This window comes from Protomyctophum parallelum (genome assembly GCF_964188405.1).
Source record: "Protomyctophum parallelum genome assembly, chromosome: 2".
Lineage (NCBI taxonomy): Eukaryota > Metazoa > Chordata > Actinopteri > Myctophiformes > Myctophidae > Protomyctophum > Protomyctophum parallelum.
The window spans coordinates 41,671,926-41,697,855 of NC_139699.1; the positions used below are offsets into that span (position 1 = coordinate 41,671,926).

Genomic DNA, 25,930 nt, shown 5'->3' on the forward strand with positions numbered 1-25,930 from the left:
GGGGGACAGGTGAATGCTTTATTGCTTTCTCAACCAACAGACTGATTAGAAAAGATAACGTGTTCCACGTCTGGACATTTATCGCTCATCTATAATCATCTGAAATCGATATATAATATCTGAAAATCCCTTACAGCTGTTTCTCAGCCAAACATAATTAGACACCATCATCATCATCACTGGTGGAATTGGAGTCTTAGCGTCGATTGACTTGCGAGGCATAAACATCTCACACCTATGACCGAGGAGCAGCAGTGGCTCAGGGTTAATGGCCAGTAGAGCAGCCGAATGGGAACCATGCGGTTCCCATCCAGTTCGAACCCTGTGGGCTCCCCCAGAGTTAGTGCCGAACTGTCCTTGAGCAAGTCGCTGAACCCCTAATTGCTCCCAATGTGCAGGTTGGTGCCTTACATGGTTTCCTCCGCCATCGGTGTATGAATGTAAGTGTGAATGGGTGAATGTAATGCACAATCTATGTAAAGCGCTTTGGATAAAAGCACTATATAAATGTACGTTTCACCATTTACCAAGGACAGTCCATGTACTAGCCAACATTCACACATCTCTCATAGGCAGAAACAGGAAAGAGGGGTGGCTAGGACTGGGCAATATATCCATATTACATTTAGAACGTGATATGAGACTAAATATGGTCTGGGATTTTGGCTATAGTTGTCATGACATGGAAGAAGTGCTTCCCAGACTTTAATCAGGGAAAGACCACACACACACACACACACACACACACACACACACACACACACACACACACACACACACACACACACACACACACACACACACACACACACACACACACACACACACACACACACACACACACACACACACACACACACACACACACACACACACACACACACACACACACACACACACACACACACACACACACTTTTTTCATCACAATAGAATATTATTGTCCCAATATCGATCCCATGGTATTTGGTCAATATATATTGTGATAGCCTATGTGACTTTGTCCATATGGCCCAGCCCTATTCTATGTCTGTCCCATTAGGTTGAGAGAGGGCTCTCGTTGACACAAAATGAATCGTAAAGGACAGAAACACTTTTATATTTAATCGGTATCGGCAACCAAATTCAACTTGAAGCACGATATGTTCAGATACCCGTCGTCTAATCCTTCAAAGCCATTATCGAAATCGTGGCCCGTGGTAATCATCTTGTCTAGTTACACCGCTGCATCCACAGAATTGTTCCAATTCAGTGGTTTCTGGATGTGCAAGACATGTTGCTGGCTTTGGTGAATGGGCCGCGGGGGCCACAACAATAACACATGATGAATTTATTTCATGCCGCGACAACACAGCATATCTTTACATGCCTATTTGAGATGGAACAACAGTCCTGAAGGGGATAAACACGAACATATTTATGGTAAGTTGAGTTACAGGGCTGGCACATATGGACAAAATAAAATATCCTGACGTGTTTACCAAATACCTCCTCCATGTCTAAATTGTGAAGATAAAGAAAAAATGTTCAGAATTAGTGAACATAGCCTATGTAAAAGCCCATGCCTTGCAAGCTTGTAGATCTGCTATTTTAGCTATTTTTCACTATTTTTGACCATTCATGAAATGGTATCATACAAGGCACGAGGGATTAAAACCAGGAAAAAAAAGAAAAAAACCCACATTACAATATCCCAAATCCCAGACAATCTAGTCTCATATATCATGATATCAGTTTGATATATAGTGCCCAGCCCTAACTTGAGGTGTGAGCCGGTGAATACTGCATGTAATAGTGCGTTGGTCGTGGGAATGGACAGGCGGGGGGCTGGAGGTCATTGGTATGGAGACATCCGTCTGATACACATCCAAATGGTTCTCTGTTAGTGTTAACTCATCCATCTGTCTCTTGAATACATCCATCAGATAGATGCCCTCTGCATTTCTGTGTGTGTGTGTGTGTGTGTGTGTGTGTGCGTGCGCGCACGCGCGCGTGCGTGTGTGTGCGTGTGTGTGTGCGTGCGTGCGTGCATGCGTGCGTCTTTAACAGCGTGCAATGTGGCACAGTGGTTGCCAAACCTTTTAGCTCAAGACCCAAAAAAGAAATTAGATGTTTGCTGGGACCCAAACTAGTGAAAATAGCAGTTCTATAGTTCTAGCAGGGGGATGTGGAAAGGAGCCAGTTTAGGTGGTTCTGGCATCTGGTTAGGATGCCTCTCGGGCGTCTCCCTAGGGAGGTCCTCGACGCACGTCCCACTGGGAGGAGACACCGGGGCAGACCAAGGCGCAGTTGGAGGAAATACATCGAATCACTGGCCTTGGAACGTCTCGGGATCCCCCCAGGAGGAAGTCACTAATGTTGTATAAGCTGGATGGATGGATGGATAGATGGAAAAACAAAATGTAGGAAACCCCAAAAAAACAAAAGGGACCCATAATAATGTGCTTTCCCCGACCCACTGTTTGGGAAGCAGGGCTGCCGCAGAATATTGTAGGTATAAATGTAATGTGTCGTGTCAGTGTATGCAATTACAGTGTGCGTGCGTGCGTGCGTATCATGGTATCTGTAACTGCAGCTCCTCCTCCTCCTCGTCCATGTCGCTGGGCGGTCCGTCTGCGTTGTTGTCCGGGCTGAACCGAGCCGACCTCATCTTTCCAAACAGCCCCGGGCTCTGCTGCTGGCGACGCAGTCTGGACACACACACACACACACACACACACACACACACACACACACAGAGAGAGATAGAGAAGCACACTGTTGATTTTGACAGCACATTTCTTTATTCAGATAATAGTCATAGTATTTTTCATTTAGTTTTGAGTCATGTTTTAGTCATCAGTTGCATAATGACAATTTAGTCTAGTTTTTATTTGTCGAGGAAATTGTCAATATATTAGTCTTAGTTTTAGTCATCATAGTTTAGTTTTTGAGCGGTGCCTCCATTACGGAGCTATGTATGTCCGTATGTGTGTCCTGTGTCTCTTTATCCGCGCACGGAAAGCTGCAACACGGTAACTCTGTCCTTTCTCGACCATTTCGGACGCGGGAAGGCTCGCTGGAACTGGGCCGCCCCCCCTGGGTATGGATGGGGGTCTGGATGTTCCGGGGACCCCCCCCCACACAGTAAGTCATTTCTCTTTTTTGTTATCAAATGTTTTTTAATTAAGACAAGAATCACAATAAGACACGTTAACATCATGAATGACTTAAAGAAAACAAAACACATTATAAAACACATAACAGCAAAAGCAAAGAACACAAAAACAAAAACAAACAAGTTTAACCCTAAGTACTAAAGTATTGGTATGAAAATGTACTTGAAGTGTAGAAAGTATACTCTTTATGCAGAATGTCCCGTTTCACAGCTTTGAAATATAGCAGATCTACAAGCTCACAATGCGTCGCATCGTGATGCATTGTGAGCTTGTAGATCGGCTAGATGTCCAAAAATGTACACTTATGTAGGGCTGAATTGGGTAATGTATATTTTGTAATAATAATCAAAATCTACAAAGTAACGATTAACTAATAAAATAATTGTAGTGGAGTAAAAGTAAAATAACTGAAAATTGGAAATACTCCAGTAAAGTAAAAAACAAAAGTACCTGAGTAAATGTACTTATTTTCTTTACACCACTGCGGTTTTGGTAATGCGTCAAAATGAATAAATTACAAGAAATTAAGGTTGTTTGTTTTCACGCATCTTTTGTTTTTACAGACGTACTATGTAAGATTAGCCTGTTTGTTTACACCACTTTCTGTGCGTGCTGTGCATGTGTTCGCATGCACTCACAACAGCCCAAAGACGAATGATATATATTGCACAAACACAGATTTGTGTTTGTGCAAGAGTGATAGTAGTATAGAAGAAATAAATAAAACGAGAGAGAGAGAGAGAGAGAGAGAGAGAGACTGTACATAGCAACATTTCATTCTTTGGCTAGATTAGCTACCCCATCCAAACCAGCTTACTTTAACTGAAAGATGCATTCCACACAAAATCATGTTTTTTGAGTAGTAACAGTGGTTCATTTGAAAATGCGGAAGTAGAGAGTTCTTTCAGGTGCTTCAAACGCCACTGAGCAGTGAAATGAAGAGCTGGGGGGCTAGTATGAGCCAGATTAATCCAAAAGACGCAGATTCACGCAATTGGCGGGGAAACGGTTGCAAAGCAATCAAACTATGTAGCTTTAGTTACAGCCTAATATACGAGATGAGGAGAGACAGAGGAAGGGAAGAGAAGATGTTTAGAGCAAGGGGAGAGGGAAGAAATAAGGATTGAGGAGAAGGATAATGGTGTTTAAGCATTCAGGACTGCTCTCCGATCCTGTCTAGCTATAACTACTTGGCCCATGCATGGCTTAGAGAAAAGCTTCAATGATTTATCAGAGGAATTTTGCCTACATTTATCATCGTTTCGGGACTGTTTACAATCTTGACTCGAAGAAAATGTGTATGTTTGCTACTTGCTAGCCTTTATGCTCCAACATGACTAAGGCAAAAAAGAACACTCCCTTCAGATCATTCCCTCACTTTCCTTTTATCCCCTTTCCCTCGCGTTCCTCTCTTCCCCCCATTAATTCATCCACTGTTCTCCAGCCTTATCCTCCATCGTAAGGGTGTACCTCTCATTACTTCAGTCATGCATTCGGGTACCTCTCCTGTCTCTACTCCTCCTGCTGAAGTCATCAGCTTGTTCATCAATGTGTTGCTTATGAAAGGGAGCTTAGCCCCTGCCTTTTTGACCATCGGAGTGTCCTCTCCATCCTGAACTGGAATGTAGCATTTTGTTGAAAGAATTCCCCTCTCACTCGACCTTGCGCAATGAGTACATCTGCACAAAATCTTTCTTAATTAGCGTGGTGCCATGCAGGCATGCAAAATGCGCACACACAGAATTATAGCAGATCTACTTGTACAGCGGCTATTTTGCCTGTGCGGTACCGCCACCGTGCAACGAAGTCGAAGTATACACAATCAAAACTCAAATGAGCACATGACATTCATTCATCTCGAGCGGAGAGCTACACTGCTTGTGACTGCTTGTGACTGCTTGTGACTGCTGCAGTGCGCACACAAACCAAACGAATGAAGTGAACAGGTCCAAGACAGATAGTATGTCATGTTACGTATATGTGTATATGTTTTATACAGTTCATTCAAATAATTTGTTACGACTCACGCAGGAACGAGGGACCGTCACATCTCTCTCTCTGTCTCTCTCTGTCAGTCCAGTGTCATTTCATAATTTTCGACCACAAACATTCTGACTGACAGGCACCTCTAGCCACTCAAGCAAATGCGATTATGCGATATTAACTAAATATTAATAAGAGCAAAGTAAGCATTATACTTTGATAACCAGTTATTTGGGTTGCAGGGCAGACTGGTTGGGTAATTTCCTAATGTTTAAAATTAGATATTCCTCTAAATCTGGGTAGAAATAAAGGTGCCTTTTCGAATTCCAGCCCCTGCCCTTCAAATTCCCTCTGCACGTCCCTGCCCCCTCCCCTCTCTCTCGTAAGCAATTGAATGAACAGGACTTGCTGGGTGTCGAAAAGCCGGTTGTTAAGGCTCCTTTCTTTTTGCGGGGGTCATTGATTAATATATTGTTTTGTGGGGCGGGTTGGTGAGGGCTGTCTCCCGTGGCGGGACGGACCAGCCAGGTTATGAAAAAAAGCCGGGCCGTGCATCACTACCACCCATCCTTCTGATGTCTCCCTTTTGACTGATACCTGTACATTCAAACTCTAGACGGGCCCACCCCAAAGTTATTAGTTCATCCGCGCCCGGCAGCCGGCAAAAACTAGAGTTCTCAACAGGCCTGAAAATTAAGGCCCGGCCCTACCTCTCTCTCTACGTCGTCCTCAGACGAGCCCTCCATCGGCGTCTCCAGTCATCTCGGTTCTCCATACATCCTGGGACCTGGGCCCTCATCAAACCCTGTACACTCAAGACACTGCCACCCTTAGATCTCCATATATGGAGCTGACCTGTTCTGACATTCCATATGTTGAACTGACCTCATCAAACCCTGTACACTCAAGACACACTTCATATATGACCAGTACAGAATTCATTCCATGTTGATCTGACCCCCCATGCCAAAGCACCAGCGCTCACCCAGCAGTCTGCCGTCACCCAGGCGGATACGTGCAGTGCCGTACATGCGACGCAAATGTATGGCTGAAGTGGTAAAGCTTGGTGTTGTATAATGAAAAATAAAAGTCTACAAACTAAGTAACTAGTAACTAAAGTTTTCACGTAATTGTACTTGAGTGAAAGAACACTATTTGTCTCAGAGATGTAGTGGAGTAGAATTAAAAGTATATAAAACTGGAAATACTCCAGCAAAAAAATAACTATACCTCAAAAATGTACTTCAGTACAGTACATGACTAAATGTAGTGAGTTACTTTACACCAGTGGCCAGGTCAGGGTGAGCAGAACAGTGGTGAAGATGATGAAGGTGTAATGTGTTTGGAGCAACAACATGCACTTGGACACTAAAAGCTTTTCTATTGAGCCTAAAACACTCAGCAGCACGGCCACTCAATTTAAAGAGAGAGACAGACGGAGGGAAGAAACAGAGACAACAATGAGGTAGAGAGTGAGAGAGAGAGGGGGGGGTGTCGCTATACATTTATCAAACGTGCTGTGGTTGTTGTCTCCCTCTCTCTCCTTCTCTCTCTCCCTCTCCATCTCCCTCTCTCCCTCTCTCCCTCTCTCCCTCTCTCTCTCTCTCTCTCCCTCTCTCTCTCTCTCTCTCTCTCTGCTGTTGACAAACCATCAGTGGTGGAGGCGAGCGGGAGAATCAATAGTCTTCACAAACGGCTATAAAAGCAACAGCATGGCCATGGTGCATGGGATCATATTGCCTGCTGCGATGCGTCAACCGCAGTGAACAACCACTTATTGAAAGGCTCCCTGCTCTGGAACAAATGGAAACGCAATCCAAAAGGCTGTACTTCTAGTGCAGAAAGGTCGACCGTGTAAATAGGCTATTACAGTGAATAATAGTTATCTCAAAGGTCAATCAAAAAGTTACATTTCTAGCTAGACTATCCATTTCATAGTTAAAAAAATATAACACTTGTGTGAAGTGGGGGGCGCACGGCCACTTGTTCAATGTCATCTTGATCACGCCTGCACATCATGGTATACCAGCACCAGTTAAGTAGAGTAGCTCAGAGTGGAGGACAGACTATCCTGTCATATTATCCTATCCATATAGCCTAACTTATCCAATATAAAAATCTGTTCCGCATGGTTCTAATTGACATTAGCATATGCAGACAGCCACAATATCTGTTTTTCACTTTACCAAATACAGTATATGTAAGCTGTTAATTCATTATCGTTTTTGTGTAAACACCGAAGAGATTCAGAGTTCGGTCGCACGCACGCACGCACAACAGCAGAACAGTTTTATGAGCGAGAGGGTGCCGTGGACATCATCTCCACAGCACTAGCACACCGATTGACACGTGCTATGTTCGAATCCACATAGCTTAGCTCAAACAGCTGGAGAAAAAAAATAATGTCCAAACCCGCCTACCAATGATGTCACTGGTAGGAGAATCTGAACTCTCCACAGCCCTCATCTGAGACACAGACCCAAGTATATGACCAGTGGTGAAGGGATGTCAAATCTTTATAGTGGAAAATGGATTTCACCTCCATCGTTTCTGATTACTGAACCAAAACGTGAATGTTCCAAGCCTGAGCCTATACACTGTTTAGTATGAGTAATGAATAGGACAACAGCGTGGGCGGTGGAACGGATCAATACTCCAGACCTCAGACAGAGAGGGTTGCTTCACACAGCCTTCACTCATATAGAGCGTCGCAGTCCGGCCCCCTCGAGAGACCCGGAAAATAAATCCCCGTTCATTTTCCTCATAGACTTTTCAGAAAGTATTTATTTAAAGATGTTTACGCCGCGGACAAAGCCAACTCTTGTCGTGACAAATTATGACAACAAACAAATAATTTCGGGCCAAACAAATAATTAGAAAGTAGAAAAAAGTCTTTTCGGAAAGATTTGAGGCACATTTTAACGATTTTTCAAAAATAGCAGACCTACAAGCTCGTAGCGCGCCACTCGGTGGCGCGCTATGAGCTTGTAGATCTGCTATTTTTCAATAGCTAAAGTTTAACGTAACGCTTAAAACACCAAAAGGGGTTCCCGCCCAGAATGGGTTCAGTAAAAGTATCAATACTGCAATGTAGACATACGGTACTCTATTACAAGAAAAAGTCCAGAATTCAACATTTACTTGAGTAAAAGTACAAAAGTATTGGCATCAAAATGCACTTAAAGTACCAAAAGTTAAAGTATTCCTGAATCAGAATGTCCCATTTCAAGTTTTCAAAGATCTCTTTAGCACATGTATCCTGTTCTTAGTCATTTTCTATGGGACAAAATAAATAATTAATAATTAATAATAATAATTCATACCACTACTACAGTACTACTACTACTACTAATAATAATAATAATAATTGAATATACTCGATATTCGGGCCAATTTTTAAGACCAATATTCCAATTAAATTGCCCTAGTGTGTGTGTGACTGTGTGTGTGTGTGTGTGTGTGCGTGTGCGTGTGTGTGTGCGCGTACGTGTGCATGCGTGTGGTGTCTCAATGAAGGTGTGCATGTGCGTCAACCTGTGGATGTGTTGTTTGCTGTATAGTGTGTCCAAGGAAAGCTGCTTTGATGGAAACAGCACAGCTCCATAGTGTTGGATACAGCACAGCTCCATAGTGTTGGATACAGCACAGCTCCATAGTGTTGGATACAGCACAGCTCCATAGTGTTGGATACAGCACAGCTCCATAGTGTTGGATACAGCACAGCTCCATAGTGTTGGATACAGCACAGCTCCATAGTGTTGGATACAGCACAGCTCCATAGTGTTGGATACAGCACAGCTCCATAGTGTTGGATACAGCACAGCTCCATAGTGTTGGATACAGCACAGCTCCATAGTGTTGGATACAGCACAGCTCCATAGTGTTGGATACAGCACAGCTCCATAGTGTTGGATACAGCACAGCTCCATAGTGTTGGAAACAGCACAGCTCCATAGTGTTGGATACAGCACAGCTCCATAGTGTTGGATACAGCACAGCTCCATAGTGTTGGATACAGCACAGCTCCATAGTGTTGGAAACAGCACAGCTCCATAGTGTTGGATACAGCACAGCTCCATAGTGTTGGAAACAGCACAGCTCCATAGTGTTGGATACAGCACAGCTCCATAGTGTTGGATACAGCACAGCTCCATAGTGTTGGAAACAGCACAGCTCCATAGTGTTGGATACAGCACAGCTCCATAGTGTTGGAAACAGCACAGCTCCATAGTGTTGGATACAGCACAGCTCCATAGTGTTGGATACAGCACAGCTCCATAGTGTTGGATACAGCACAGCTCCATAGTGTTGGATACAGCACAGCTCCATAGTGTTGGATACAGCACAGCTCCATAGTGTTGGAAACAGCACAGCTCCATAGTGTTGGATACAGCACAGCTCCATAGTGTTGGATACAGCACAGCTCCATAGTGTTGGATACAGCACAGCTCCATAGTGTTGGATACAGCACAGCTCCATAGTGTTGGATACAGCACAGCTCCAGGGGGAGATTACACACTACAATGCCCAGTGTGAAAATGGCTGTTTTGGCTTTTTAGTGGTTAAGTACTTCATTGCAGAAGGGGCATGTTGAGGTCAAGTCACAAAGAGATTAAAGTGTTTTTCAGCTGGACCGAGGGCACTGGTTCTCAAACTGTTTCAGCTCAAGTCACCCATGGAAATAACTTTAACTTTAACTTAACCAAAACATAGCTGATCTACAAGCTCACAATGCGCCACGTTGCGTTCATCGTGAGCTTGTAGATATGCAGGAGAGTCTTGGTGTACTGTAGATTGAAAAGGAACACACAAATTCAACGCAACTCGCGTGTGTTTTAGATGATGGTTAAACTGAAGTGACATTGATTCATTCCAATATTATCAAAGTATTCTGCGGCACCCCTGTGTGTGTGTGTGTGTGTGTGTGTGTACGTGTCGTGCCGTGCGTGCATGTCAGCAGGTACATTACTTTTTGTGTGTGCGTGCGTGCGTGTGCACCTCAGTGGTCACATTGTGGTAAACGTGCCCAGAGAGAGAGATGGGATCTATGGAGAACAGGCAGTCAACATAAAGGATGAGTGTTTAACTAGCCCCAATAAAAACACCATTTGGTAAGAAAAAATACACAAACAAATAAGCACAGCAATGGAAAAACACACACACACACACACACACACACACACACACACACACACACACACACACACACACACACACACACACACACACACACACACACACACACACACACACACACACACACACACAGGATCAGTTTATAGATTTGGACATACAGTGTACACTTTATGGTCATAGACCGGCATGGCTAGTAAAAGAGACTCCTTTGTCAATTCGCAAATTAGTCCTCCCAGGATACCAGGACAAAAATGTTAAATTCTGCTGCTTGAATGTTAATATACTGCAATGTTCTGCAGACATTAAAAAATACAACCTAACCAGTTACCAGTGATTAAGAGGATAAAATGTTTAAAATTATATGACATGTGAGGGAAGAACAAAGTTGAGATTATACAAAACTCCTATATCCCGCTGTAACTAATGGCCACATATTATGATGTTAATTTATTTGTAATAATAATAATGTGTTATTCTCTTTCCATTGCTGTTGAATTTTGCTATACAATGGTGTGTCTTTCTGTTGATTAAATAGAGTAGAGAAGTCCTGACGTTACTCGTTCATGCCCTGGGTCATGGAACTTTTTCTCTATGGAGAATGATGATGACGTCATAATGGCTGGTTGGTTGACTGCGAAAAAAGGCTATCTACAAGCTCACAACAGTGGTGCAACCACTTAATTAAGGAGCTATGTGTGTCTGTCCCTGGCTGGGTCCCTAAGTCCCTGGCTGGCTCCCTGGCTGGGTCTGTCCGAGCAAGAAAATAGTGTTTGATTTGTTTTCACAACCAAGTGTCACTGTAGCGCAGCCTAACACACAGTACAGTACAGTACAGTACAGTACAGTACAGTACAGTACAGTACAGTACAGTACAGTACAGTACAGTACAGTACAGTACAGTACAGTACAGTACAGTACAGTACAGTACAGTACAGTACAGTACAGTACAGTACAGGGACCCCCTGGGGACACGGTAACTATCATTTCTCGACCGTTTCGGACGCGGACGCGGCTCGCCGGAACCGGGCCGGCACCCACGTTCCTGTGGGTCTGGAAATTCCGGGGACCCCCCGGGGACCGCCACACGGAGTTGCACCACTTACTTCACACGGGTGTGATTTTCTTTTCTTTTTTCAGAGTGCAACACCCAAGCACAACCAAACGTAAAAATAATGACTTGTCTTTTAGTTGTACTGGATCTCTTCTCCACTAGTCCCTTCCTAACATTTTTGTCTAGTTTGTATTTGTTGATGAAATTGTCACTATATTTAGTCTTAGTCATCACAGCTTCGTTTTTATGTAGTTTTGAAAGGCAGTCGACAAACATTTTTGGTTATAGTTTTAGTCGATGGAATCAACACTGGCAAGACACATACAACCGAACCCCTAACTGCTCTTGAGGATCAAATTGGGGCCTTACATGGATACTTCCACCTAGGGTGTGTGAATGTGTGATTTAATGCACACCATGACCGTAAAGGCTCTATATAAAAGCACAACCACAGCCACTGCCATAGATTATCATTCACTCAAAGATGCATACACTCATGCTGCCATAGCCATTCAGGCAACGTGAAGGTAATGAAATAAAGTACATATGAGATTCAGCTACAGTATGTGGGAAGTGAAAACACATGCACACAAACACACGCACGCCTGTGTGTGCTGCAATGAGGGACACCTGCACACAATCTTAACAACTTTACGTTCTACGGCTCTACATTCATCCTCAATCACCTTCATTCAGGAAGAAATTTCATCTTTTAACTGCCAGCTATATCTAAGCTTACGCACGCACGCACGCACGCACGCACGCACGCACGCACGCACGCACGCACACACACACACACACACACACACACACACACACACACACACACACACACACACACACACACACACACACACACACACACACACACACACACACACACACACACACACACACACACACACACACACACACACACACACACACACACACACACACACACACACACACACACACGCACACACACACACAGATTTGTGTCAGTCTCCGTTGCCATGCCGACACGCCTGTCACTCCTCTGTGGGAGCCCAGCAACGAGAGAGCTCTCTGTTACTACGGTAACCTGCGGCTGGGAGCCCAGTGATTGGCTGTCGAGGCCGGCAGCAGCTAGGATGTGGACGGAATGATGAGAGAGAGAGAGTGTGAGAGAGAGAGAGCGAGAGTGTGTGCGTGTGCGTGGGAGAGAGAGACAGAGACAGAGACAGACAGAGAGAGAGAGAGAGAGAGAGAGAGAGAGAGAGAGAGAGAGAGAGAGAGAGAGAGAGAGAGAGAGAGAAAGAGGGGGCGGGGTCATGTGCATTGCTGATAGACTGGGGTAAGAGCTAAACCCACTGATGGGCAATAACACACATTGTCCATTTCACGGGTAAGAAACCTTGTATCTCCATAGTTCAATTTACTTTCCAGTAAATCAGAGGTTTTCAACCCATTCATTTACCTTATTTATTCTGTATTTTGAGCCAAATTGAGATTTAGCCTCTCAGACTCAAAACTTGAAGTACACTTCTTGAAAATGGCAAAGATCTAATAAAAGGTCCATTTGGTTACCAACTCTCCATCATAAACTGAGGACCACCTGGAACCCCCTCAAGGGCCACTGGTGGTCCACAGAGCCCTGGTCGTAGTACAATGTCACACAAGAGAGCCGATCGACAAGCTTGCATTGTTGTCGTCGTATTGTAATTGTAACCTTTACTTAACCAGGAGAGTCACACTGAGGCTCAAGACCTCATTTACTTTACAAGTGAGAGCTGACAAGACGAGGCCAAAGCAGTAAAAAAACTAAAACGACAAAACTAGGACAAAAATGTGCAACAATTGCATAGCCCCGGAAAATAAAATAAAACGTCTAACCTCAAACAAATATACAACCGTATAAAAATAAATCCACCTCCAGCTTTTAAAATCAGGTTAAGAGATTAGGGGTGCGTTCGTATATTCGGTACACTAACTTGTCGTTCGGAAATCTAGTGCGCTGCGCCTCGGGTGTGCCAAGTGCACTCTATGACGTCACTGCCCAGCGGTGTGTATGTGGGTTTTATAACTATCTACCTATAAATGCGCCACGTCTCTGTGTGGGTGTGTGTACGGTTGTAATGCACGTAACTCGAGAACCGTTTCCCCCACCGACTTCAAATTTGACACACGTGTTCCACACCACCACAGGGAGTGCAGCGCCTGGCCTTGCGTCGGTGGCATACACCGTTGTCCAGGAACACCACAAAAGGCTCTGGTCGGGGTCTGCCAGTGGACCTAATGAGGCCAAGTCCCCTCACCTGTGCAATTCCCAGCCTCTGCCTCAGCCAATTGATTGCCATGGCAACCCCACACCTGCCAATTGATTAATTAAACAGTCCAACTCTTCAGACACAGGCAGACAGGCAGATACAGAGATTCTCCATGTGGGACACAGACAGACAGTTAAAGGAGAAAGGAGAAAAACCCCTCGTTTGACATGTCAGATGCTACTTAAAGCATAATGATATTTTGAAATATTTGTCTTGTATAGGTTTTCAGTGGTACCCCAGCTTTATGCCAATTATAAAAAATTGCCCAAGTTAGCATCCAGCAGTTTCTAAATGCTGGGGACTCATACTCAACATTTCTAACATAAAACTTTAGGGTACTCAAAATGTCCAGGTTCACATTCTGGCGGAAAGTGGACTAAAATACTAAACTGGATCCATTGGAAAACCGGCTCTTTTCTCTCCAATTCCTGGAAAGTAACAGTGTTGGACATACAAGGTTTCTGTCCACAGCGATGTCACGCCTGTGTGAATGAAGACAGTGGACACAGACACACACACACGCGAGCGCACAGCAGAGAGCTAATCTCTGAACAGTAGGAGAGCTGTGTGGGCTGACGCCACGCACAGTGAGCCTGGCAGCTACAAGGAACCTGTCAGCTTAACATCACATGCTGGCGTGCGAGCGCGCGCGCGCGCGCACGCGCGCACGCACGCACGCACGCACGCACGCACGCACGCACGCACGCACACACACACACACACACACACACACACACACACACACACACACACACACACACACACACACACACACACACACACACACACACACACACACACACACACACACACACACACACACACACACACACACACACACACACACACAGCTTAGATAAGACGGTAAGGTTTGAAGGAATACAATGTTTTTTTAATGGTACCCTGAGAACCTGAGCGTGTTGCTGTGCAAAAGGTTCATCGATCGCATAAATAAATTGAGATTAAAAATGTATTTTCCAAGGAAGCCCTGCATGGGAAGTGTGCAGGATGCATGCTACATTGTGTGCGCGAGTGTGTGCATATGTGTGCGTGCGCGCGCGCGTGTGTGTGGGTACCTCGACTGTAAGTGTTCCAGTTGCACCTGCAGGTTCTCAGTCTGTTCCACCTGTTCATCCAGAGACCTCTGCAGCTTCCTGGTCTGGTTATGAGACTCATCCAGCTATACACACACACACACACACACACACACACACACAGACACAGACACAGACACACACACACACACACACACACACACACACACACACACACACACACACACACACACACACACACACACACACACACACACACACACTTAGATCCTATTTTATACTTTGGCTATTTCTACATTGTGGTATTGCTGTATACTTTCACTTAAACAATACTCTTCCACCACCGCTTTTTAGCGGTGGTGTCAATTATCTAATGTGATCCTGGGCTCTACACACCCTCCACCAACCTGGGGAGAGCAACGGACTTGAACTCATGCTTCCTAATGCATGAGTGTCCAAGTTGCTCCTTTACACCTGACAGGGGGGGAGTTTCCCTGGTTGGACGTAGCGCGTGGAAGGAACACGTTATTCCAACCAGTTCCTTTTCCCTCCATCAGGCGTCTCGGCTGGCCAGGGGGAGGCAGTTTAGAGACCAGGATTACTGCATGTTTTTTGTGAGGGTACCTACCCTAGGGGACACGGGGAGAACATGCAAACTCCACACAGAAAGGCCCTTTCGCCAACCCCGCCTCGGGTATGGGCACTGTTGACGCGGAGGAGAAAACACGCCGCCAGCACCCACAGCGTCCCGAGCGGGAATCGAACCCAGGACCTTCTAGCTGTGAGGCGACAGCACTACCAACTGTGCCACCGTGCCCCACGGTTAATGGTTAAGTACTGGTTTACCATAGCCTCTACATTATTAGTAACCGCGTCCACTTGGTTTTGTGAGAGCGCAGGTTCCTCCTCCTCCGCCACCACATCATCATCATCTTTCTCCACTTCTCCTTCAACGTCAGGGAGGATGTCTTGATCATGTTGCTGGCACTGTCGGTCGGAATCACACGTCGATGAATGTTCAAATTTTTCAGCACATCATTTTGGTAAATGCGCTCTGCACACACTAAATCCATCCAATCCAAATGCCGCGTCACGTGTGCACTGAGCGGCTCGGAGCAGAGGACAGTTCTCGCTTCAGAAGCCGTTCTGACCCCACGCTCAGTGCTCAAGCACTCAGTGCTCAATTCAAAATCAACCCGCGCAGCTCGCGCTCCGCACCGCTCACATGCTCTGCCCTCAGCCGATGCTTCTTACCTCCTCCACCCTCAGCCGATGCTTCTTACCTCCTCCACCCTCAGCTGTAGTTTCTTACCTCATCCTCTGCCTGGCCCAGCTCCTTCTTCAGCTCCTCCACCCTCAGCCGTAGCTTCTTGACCTCCGCCTCGTGGCCGTCCACCCGCCGGTTGGCGTGCGCCAGCTCCGCCATTTTCTCCTGGTACTGCTTCTTCAGCTTGGTGTGCACGTGACGCATGTCTGCCAGCTCCTGAACGCATGCACGCACGCACACACACAAACAAACAAACACACTGTTATCTCAGATTGGCCAATTTCTCTAAAGGAAAGAAGTCAAACAAGACTTCTGAAACTAAAGCCCTTGGGTTCACACACAGTTATACACAGCAGCATTTCAGGATCAGGTCAGGAGAGTCTCGAGAGTCAAGTCCACCTCTAGTTTAGTCTGTCGAGAAAAGACTGCGCAGGGCCGGCGCTAATGACATCATCAATAATGGACCATTCTCACTTAGGGCACTCCAGCGCTCGTCTGCAGGCCTCTCTTTCCTAGCGGTCTCTCAGCTAACGGCTAACGGCTCCCTGGACGCTCAGACTTCCAGGAAAGCTTTATGCGAGGCCGCGGCGACAGACAGCGCAGCGATGCTGGGAGATTTACAGGCACAATAAGAGCGGACATGATAAACACCAAGAGGGCAGTGTTGCCATGTGTTGTGAGAAAAATAAGCAACCAGGTCTAGGAATACAAGCCCAAAAGAAGCAACTACAGTAGGCCACGTTTATCGACTATTTGAAAATAGCTGCATTGAAAAAAATGACAATTTATGAATATTTTCAAATCCAGGGCAAAGCTCGCTGGACTAGGAGACGAGGATGGGATAGGTGTGGCTGGGTGGGGGGGGGGGGGTGATTTGAGATGTCAGCAATGGCACTTTAATTCACCTTCATGATCTTTTCTTTATTCCCACTAGAAACCTCATCTAGAGGAGCATGAGGGCATGTGAAGGAAAGCTCTTTTTTTCTCCTTTGAGTGAAGGCTTGAATGAAACACACACGCACACACACACGCGCACACACACACACACACACACACACACACACAGATAATAGCTTTACCCTGTGGACAGTCCAAACAAAGACAACGATAGCTTAATGCAAAAAGACAATTAAGTGGGGGAGGGGCAGATGACGAGTAATGGCGGGATGATAATGAGATGGGCGGGGGGGAATTGACGATGTGTAAACATGTGTGTGTGTATGAATCCTGTGAGTTCAGAGAGAGAGAGAGAGAGAGAGAGAGAGAGAGAGAGAGAGAGAGAGAGAGAGAGAGAGAGAGAGAGAGAGAGAGAGAGAGAGAGAGAGAGAGAGAGAGAGAGAGAGAGGTTAAGGGGAGGGAGGACAGGTATCAAATGTTGTCCATTATTTAAACCACTGTTTTAAATGGGACCCATTTGAGGGTCACGGACACATGTTTATGGGTCACGTCTAGAGTAAAAATCCCATGTTCATTTCCTACATTTAAAAAAATATATATACTTTTTTAAAGCAAACAAACGAATGCCATGAATAAAAACTATCCGCTATTTTCAGTAGTTTGGGTGCCGGGCAAACGTCTAATGGGTCTTTTGGGTCTGAAAAAGTTTGGGAACCACTGATTTAAACCATACACTCCTGAGTGTTAAAGGAGAATTCCATGCTAGAAGGCTTTCTTACATTTCTTCGTAGTACGTCTCCACCAAAGAGGTCCAGGTGTTTTTTGTGCAAAAACTCCTTATTGGCTATTTCCCCTCAATGAATTGCATTGAATTGAATGGGGCTATGGGGTGTTGTGCTAATTCACTTATTTCCATCGAAATAAGTATAATAAAGTGTGCCGCTTGGGATATTATTTACATTATGAAGAGAGGATATACAAACCAAAAACATGGAAACGAGCGAATTAGCACAACACCCCATAGCCCCATTCAATTCCCATTCAATTCAATGCAATTCTTTTAGGGCATATGGTAGGGGAAATAGCCAATGAGGAGTCTTTGCACAAAATAACACCTGGACCTCTTTGGTGGGGACGTAACAACTACAAAGAAAGCTAAGAAAGCCTTTTAGTATGGAATTCTCCTTTAATATTTATCTGAATATAATCCAAAGAGTACAGAACACTCCAGATACAGTACACCAATACATCAAAGAGTTAAGACAGACAGACAGACAGACAGAGACAGGGGGACAGAAGGACAGACAGACAGACAGACAGACAGAGACAGACAGACAGACAGACAGAGACAGACGGACAGAAGGACAGACAGACAGACAGACAGACAGACAGACAGACAGACAGACAGACAGACAGACAGACAGACAGACAGACAGACAGACAGACAGAAGGACAGACAGACAGACAGACAGACAGACAGACAGACAGACAGAGACAGAGACAGACAGACAGACAGACAGACAGATACAGGGGGACAGACAGACAGACAGAGACAGACAGACAGAAGGACGCAGGGTCCTGGGCTGACTCAGTGTCCAGCGATCTGTCAGAGCCAGGTTTGATAAATTCACTCTGGCAGGCAGGCAGGCAGGCGGCGGGGGGGGGGGGGGGGGGGGGGGGGGGGGGGGGTCAGAAAACACAATGTTCTCTATTGTCTTACATTTGAAGAGTCTGTAAGGCGACAGAAGATGAGAGGAAAGAAACATCGAAAAAAGAGAGGGGGGGGGCAGGGGTGAGAGAAACGCAAACTATTAAACATGATGGATTGAAGAATGATGATGAAAGCGTGTGCGCGTGCGTGCGTGACTGCGTGCCGTGTGCGTTTCATGCCAGACTGCCTGTTAAATGTTTCTCCTTGACTGGAGAGACCCTGAAGTCTGTTGCTACATCTTTCTAAAACAACATGCGCACATGCGCGTGCGCACACGCGCACGCACACACACACACACACACACACACACACACACACACACAAGCCCCGAGGAGAACAGCAGCAATGAACATACGTGCATGCCGCATAGACACGAAGACAAATGCTGCACCCCAGGATGCCTGTGTTAATCCAGCATGTGTTTTTTATTTAAACAGATAGTACAGTTCCATACATCCTCATCTAGGCACACACACACACACACATGCACGTAACTGCATTTCATCCAGCCTGGAGGGACCACTTTGACACTCGCATATGTGCTCTTCTCCCTGCCTACAGTTGCATGCAAATGCACGCACGCACACTCTTTTATTTCATTACTCCCCCTTCCCCCATCTGCCATATTGAATTTAGCATTAATTTAGACAGTAAAAGTCTCTCTCCCTCACACACACATGTACGGGGCACACACACACACACACACACACACACACACACACACACACACACACACACACACACACACACACACACACACACACACACACACACACACACACACACACACACACACACACACACACACACACACACACACACACACACACACACACACACACACAGAACAGCAGAATTAGGTTAATAATCAAGGTTGCCACATAGCTGGAGCTGTGGGGTGTGGCTTATGGCCATACTCAAACCTGATTGGTCAGATTATATCAGCTCAATAAAGGGTGGATAGTGAGGGAAGCAAAGAAGAGGACAGAGGAACAAGGAGGGAGGTGAACAGGACTAACGTTGGGTAACGATGCATTTTAACAGCGATACGATACGCATCACCATACATGGTTGACGATACCATACATGGACGATATTGGCTCATTCATGGCGATACGATGCGATTCAATGATTTAAAATCGATACAGTAACTATTTAACACTATTTTTTGCAGGGGAATGTTTCTGAATAAAGGCACTAGAGTGCCAAGCAGATGAGGCAGATTTTACTCTGAAAAGCCCCGCCTTCTATTTCCCCCCCAAAACCGGGAGGTGGAATGTTTTTTTTAAAGATATTCTTGGGGGCTTTTTTTTCTCCTTTATTCAGAATGTTCCATTATCGCGCTAATAAGTCTGATCTCTCTTTAGAAGCGTTAATATTCCAAACAAGATGCTTGGTTAAGTTAGAAATTAGTACAAAACATTGCCGTTCTGATCAAAACCATGAGCATGAAAAAATCTTTAGAGAGAATAGCTAGTTTTGTCGGCCGGTAAACCAAGAAAGCTTAGAGAAGGAAAAGACACCAACGTCATGGTGTCACGTGACTGGACACCGGGGCTGCGCCATGACACCCCACCACGCCCCCATGTGCCAAAACTCGCATCGGAAGTTTGATGAATACATTGCAGTGGATGGGAGCCCGCTGGACATCTTGTAAACAAACATTATTTATGAACGATAGCGACCTTTGTCATATAATCGGTCCAGGAATATAATAGAAAACATATCACAGATTGTTTTCCGACTGGGTGTTTTTCGACTTGCTAACTGTTTAATTTTATTCAGGAATTTAAAGAGCACAGCTCTGGTACCTCTGGGCTGCATGGGCTTAACCTGACTCCGCCAGCTGGTGGCAGTATTGGGTTCACAATCCTGCCTTCAAAGCCCATAGGCCTATATTGTTTTTAATTCATCAACATTACAAACTAAATAACGCTTAAAAAAATGTTGAGAATAAAGGATTTTGCAATATTACAAGTCAGTGGTGTTTGATGAAATACTTTTTTTCATATTAACAGTAGCCTTAGGACCAACCCGCCAAGTATAATACAACAGTAGTTTTAAGTAGTACACAGTGACGAATCTGCTGCCGAAACTGCTGGGAATGTATTGGAGTGAATGGAGCAAAGTATAGACAAGCATATAAATAAACACTTTCTGAATGATTGAGACCATTGTAAAATAAACGCTTCTGTAACATAACATCACACATTACTTTCTACTGTCTTGAAGTCACCAACAAGTACCCAGTGGTCTAGGTTTACTGGCGCCCACCTCCCCCTATTTTCACACCGTGTAAAGTACCGTGCCGAATTCAAATAGCCACTACTTTGCATAACAACAGCTTTAACTGTTTATATACCTGAGCTGACTGTGAGCGCACGTAGCCGGTAAGCATGCCATGCACACTTGACTTACAGGAGTGTGGACTGCTATGGAGTAGGCTACTGCTGCTGTGTGGTGTTCTCCTCCATCAAATAGCAGTTACAGATATATTCGTCCAAAGCAAACCTTTTAGTTTCGCTAGTGTCCAGTAAGGATGTTTGTCTGAACATTTTAAGTCTACTTTTGTGTTTTAGGCTTAGGCTATACAGCTGTTCTGTGTGCATGCCGCGATGCGTGCGTGCGTGCGTGCGCGTCACGTTCCGTGGTACCAGTACAATTTCATTTAGCCAGTCATTCATTCATATTTAACTTGAAACTGAATAAGGCAATGTCTGGAGTTGATAGAGCAAGCATTAACTTCTTTAAGGTATGCCTATGCCTACTATATTTTGAGGGACACTTAAATTGTTTAATTACCTCTACATTTCACATGCAAATATTATACTTTCACTACAATTATTAGTTATTACTAGACTACTATTACGTTGTATTGTACTACTTAAAACTGCTGTTGTATTATACTAGGCGGGTTGGTCCTAAGGCTACTGTTAATTTGCGTATTTATTCTGAAACTTAACCACTTGTAGAGCATATTACATTGTGATAGGCAACTTTTACTTTAGTGAAAACACCACTGACTTGTAATATTGCAAAATCCTTTATTCTCAACATTTTTAAAGCGTTATTTAGTTTGTAATGTTAGGCTTTTGAAGGCAGGATTGTGAACCCAATACTGCCACCAGCTGGCGGAGTCAGGTTAAGCCCATGCAGGCCAGAGCCGTACTGTGCTCTTTAAATTCCTGAATAAAATCAAACAGTTAGCAAGTCGAAAAACACCCAGTCGGAAAACAATCTGTGATATGTTTTCTATTATATTCCTGGACCGATTATATGACAAAGGTCGCTATCGTTCATAAATAATGTTTGTTTACAAGATGTCCAGCGGTCTCCCATCCACTCCCATGTATTCATCAAACTTCCAGTGTGAATTTTGGCACATGGGGGCGTGGTGGGGTGTCATGGCGCAGCCCCGGCGTCCAGTCACGTGACACCATGACGTTGGTGTCTTTTCCTTCTCTAAGCTTTCTTGCGGTAAACCAGGAAGTAAATGGATGCGCACACAGCTGTTGTAAAAAATTGATTTTAGCAATCACGTTATATACAAAGGACCTAAAGACGTGTATACACGTCGTCAATTGATATAATACAATCGATATAATACGATCGATTATTTGTATTGCAAAACGATTCAATACCAATTATGTCCATTGTAAAACAATACAATACAATAGAAAATGTAACTTTATGATATGTTGCTGTTCACATATCGATGTGCTTCGATTGTTGAAATTAAATTAGATTTTTCGATGCAGTTACTGTATCGTTACACGCCTAAAAAATACATATATTAACCACTTAAAGTAACACCATATTTCGTTGACTGGGTTCCCCAGGGCTCCATACTTGGTCGGCTCCTTTCTTCCATGAACAGATCTCAGTGTATAAGCAGCTAACGTTTTAGTATGTTGCTCAGGGACAGTTCAACACGAAGCTGGAGAACGAACCGGGGACCTTCCCCTAACTAACATTCTAAAGCCTAAACATTGGGAATGCATGGCCCTCGGTTACCAATACCTGTTATCACAGACAGACAGACAGACAGACAGACAGACAGACAGACAGAGACCTGACCTCAGCCCACACCTGCAATAATTGATGAATGAGGTGTGAAGCCTTCAGGTTGCCCCCGGTGACCCCCACCAGTAATCTCCTATTGGCTGGAACTACAGCTTATTAAACCAGCTCTACCCTCATTACGTCTAATCTACAGACCAATCACAAAACACAGGAACCACATACACGCACGCGCACGCACGCACGCACGCACGCACGCACGCACGCACGCGCGCGCGCGCGCGCACGCACACACACACACACACACACACACACACACACACACACACACACACACACACACACACACACACACACACACACACACACACACACACACACACACACACACACACACACACACACACACACACACACACACACACACACACACACACACACACACACACACACAGGGGCGGCCCATGGGGGAGGCGGGGTAGGCAACCGCTTCGAGCCTAGGAGACAGGCTTAACAGCCGACCCTTCCGGCCCGGGTTCAACCGGAAGGAAAAGATGCCTCCCTGATAGTCCCAAGTAAACTTAAGGCTCCTTTTTTCCCTTTGTCCGTCAAAACAAGCTTTATTTTTCAACGGACCACAAGTTATCATGATCGCGTTTTGCAGTATTTTCAAGATGCCGGGTGGAATTAATTAAATTAGTCTGGCGGCCAGCGTGGCTTTTACTTTTTGATTCTGCAGACAGTGCATATATATTTATTTTACCAGGCATGACTCCAACTCCAAACATCACTCAACAAAAAATGGCAAGTTAATAAAATGTATTAAATCCTCCAAAACCAGCCAGATGGCCTTAAAATGAGACTATTATAACCGTATATACCCGCTTCGCACACGTGCGTATGGAGTCCCCCCACATACGCGCGCGCACTCTACAGATCTCGCTTGTAGCACCACCTAGAGCACACACACACACACACACACACACACACACACACACACACACACACACACACACACACACACACACACACACACACACCTGCAGTCAACTGTGGTGGAAAAAGTGCTAACATTATTAAATTAGTATCAATATTGGTATTATAGAAATACTCTGTTACAAGTAAAAGTCCAGAATTCAACATTTAATTGATTAAAAGTACAAAAGTCTTGGCTTCAAAATGTACATAACAGATGAACAGTCCTATTGTTTCCGCGTCTGTCCATTCCTATGCTAAGGATATTTGAAAACAATTAAAAAGCCTTATTCAAGGGAAAGAAATTAGCCCGGGCCTTAACCGGAAGTTAGCTTATGGATAAGCAAGGATTGCGGACCACTCGGGGCATGATTTATTTTAACCGCGACCAGCAACGCGACTGGAATTGGCCGTGAATAAAGATTGTTTGGATTACAATCGGAATCTGGGATTAGAATCCGAGATAAAAGGGTGTTAAGATTTCGGCGGAGGGAAGCTTTTTACTGATGGACCATACACAGAGACACTGACACTAGTCAGTGTCATAGCTGACACTATGCTGCACTAGTATGGCAAAGTATAGGGCATTCATTATGAAAACACAACAAGTTGAACTATAGAGACACAAGGTTTCTTCACTACAGCAATGCTATGCAACACTATGTTACATTCCTGTTGCATTCTTCTTGTATTGAAGGATATCTTGAATTGATTGGCAACAGTGCTGTGCAACACAGTGGGTGACACAGGGATGGTCATGGCAGACATATTTAGATATGTCTGTCATCACGGCCATATGGTTATGTGTGTGACACTTATATTCAGACCTGCTGTAACCATAGTGTTCATACGTTTAACACCAGTAACACGTTTAAGTCATTTATTTACATACATATATTTATGCTATTCTTCAGCCCCTGTAGCAGATAGACGCATTAAAAAAAGAGAGCTTAAACTTTGGCTATTACTGAAAAATGCTTTAATTTGCCCTAATGTCCATCAATAACCAAAGAAAATGTAAACAAATCTATATAAATTCTGTCTTTTGTCTTTTTGTTTTTATTGTCCTATTTAATTTTTGTTATGAATGAACATTAATAATGGGTAAATTAAAGACATGTTCTGTAAAACCGCAAAGGTTTAAGCTCTAAAATGTTTTATCTTATTTTATTTTTTTTATTTTTTCCCATGTTTCCATCTGCTAGAGAAGCTGAGAAATATTTTCTTTTAGTGAACATTGACAATTCTGTTAAGCTCTTCAGAAAACTCTCAGGATTTAGAAGCCATTTTTTTAATAGAATGGGCCTCAGATCTAAACAGGCTCTAGCGGATTAGTGCCGTCCAGAATATAACGGTCCTTTGTGGTACCGTTTGCTCGAGATTATTGGATGTCACCTTGGAGATGTTTACTCGCTTTCAAAAGGAGGGCACTTTGGTACCATGAGAGAGAACAAGGCCTGAGGCAACAACGGATGCCCAAAGCAGACTGTGGCAGTTGGGCAGATTTAACACGTTTCTTCTACAGAGGTATGTCTGAGAAATAAAGCAGTCTTTCTCCTTCAATGCACAAAGGGACGTGAGAGTATTAAGGCTGTCTACACAGCGCATGATTTGAGAAAGGTTTGTAACCTCTCCGGCACAATCCAGTGACCTATACTGAGATAATGTGCATGGGACACATTCATGTGCATCCGACACATTCATGTGCATCCCATTCTTACAAAGTACATTATCTACAGAACACCAATCAAACACAAAGTTCACCACATGTACAGTACAACGTACATTATCTACAGAACACCAATCAAACACAAAGTTCACCACATGTACAGTACAACGTACATTATCTACAGAACACCAATCAAACACAAAGTTCACCACATGTACAGTGCATTACAATTGAACCGCAGAGCTTCCACTCAGTGAATTTATGCTGAAAATAACATTGAATAACCATGGTCACCACACGCACGCACACACACGCGCGCGCACAAACGCACACACGCACACCCTATCTGACTCTCTCATAATGTACACATTTCTCTTCGTAAAATCCGCAACCTCTCTGTCTCTATCGCCATGGTAACTGTGCTTAGAGTACTCCCATTAACTGTAACGTCTATAGGCATGCACGCACGCATGCACGCATGCATGCGTGCATGCACACACACGCACCCACACAAAGCACACACAAAAACGTGTCAAGTGGCCCGCCCTTCACCTAACCTCTACCCTCATTTCTCTCAGTGTTTTTCCCCTTTTCCTTCTCACTATTCTCCAGTGGTGGAAAGTGACTAAGTATATTTATTTAAGTATAGGCCTACTGTACTTAAGTACAATTTTGTACTTTACTTGAGTATTTCCAATTTCCAGTACTTTTAGTTCTACT

General features: G+C 44.5%; 1 protein-coding gene across 2 annotated transcripts in view; it reads right to left on the reverse strand.

Moving 5' to 3' along the window:
* Positions 1 to 890: 890 nt before the first annotated feature.
* Positions 891 to 25,930, reverse strand: part of ccdc102a (coiled-coil domain containing 102A) — a 94,180-nt gene continuing 69,140 nt past the window's right edge. Inside the window, exons 8-11 of one of the 2 annotated variants that reach the window (XR_014568939.1) lie at positions 15,984 to 16,154; positions 14,693 to 14,796; positions 2,460 to 2,690; positions 893 to 2,154 (exon numbers count right to left, since the gene is read on the reverse strand). Coding sequence is in view for 1 of the 2 variants with exons in the window: in XM_083759644.1 (XP_083615770.1) it covers positions 2,555 to 2,690; positions 14,693 to 14,796; positions 15,984 to 16,154 (411 nt within the window). In the remaining variant the exon portion in view is untranslated. Of the gene's footprint in view, positions 2,691 to 14,692; positions 14,797 to 15,983; positions 16,155 to 25,930 lie in introns of both variants that reach the window. The other variant, XM_083759644.1, reaches the window with a different exon arrangement.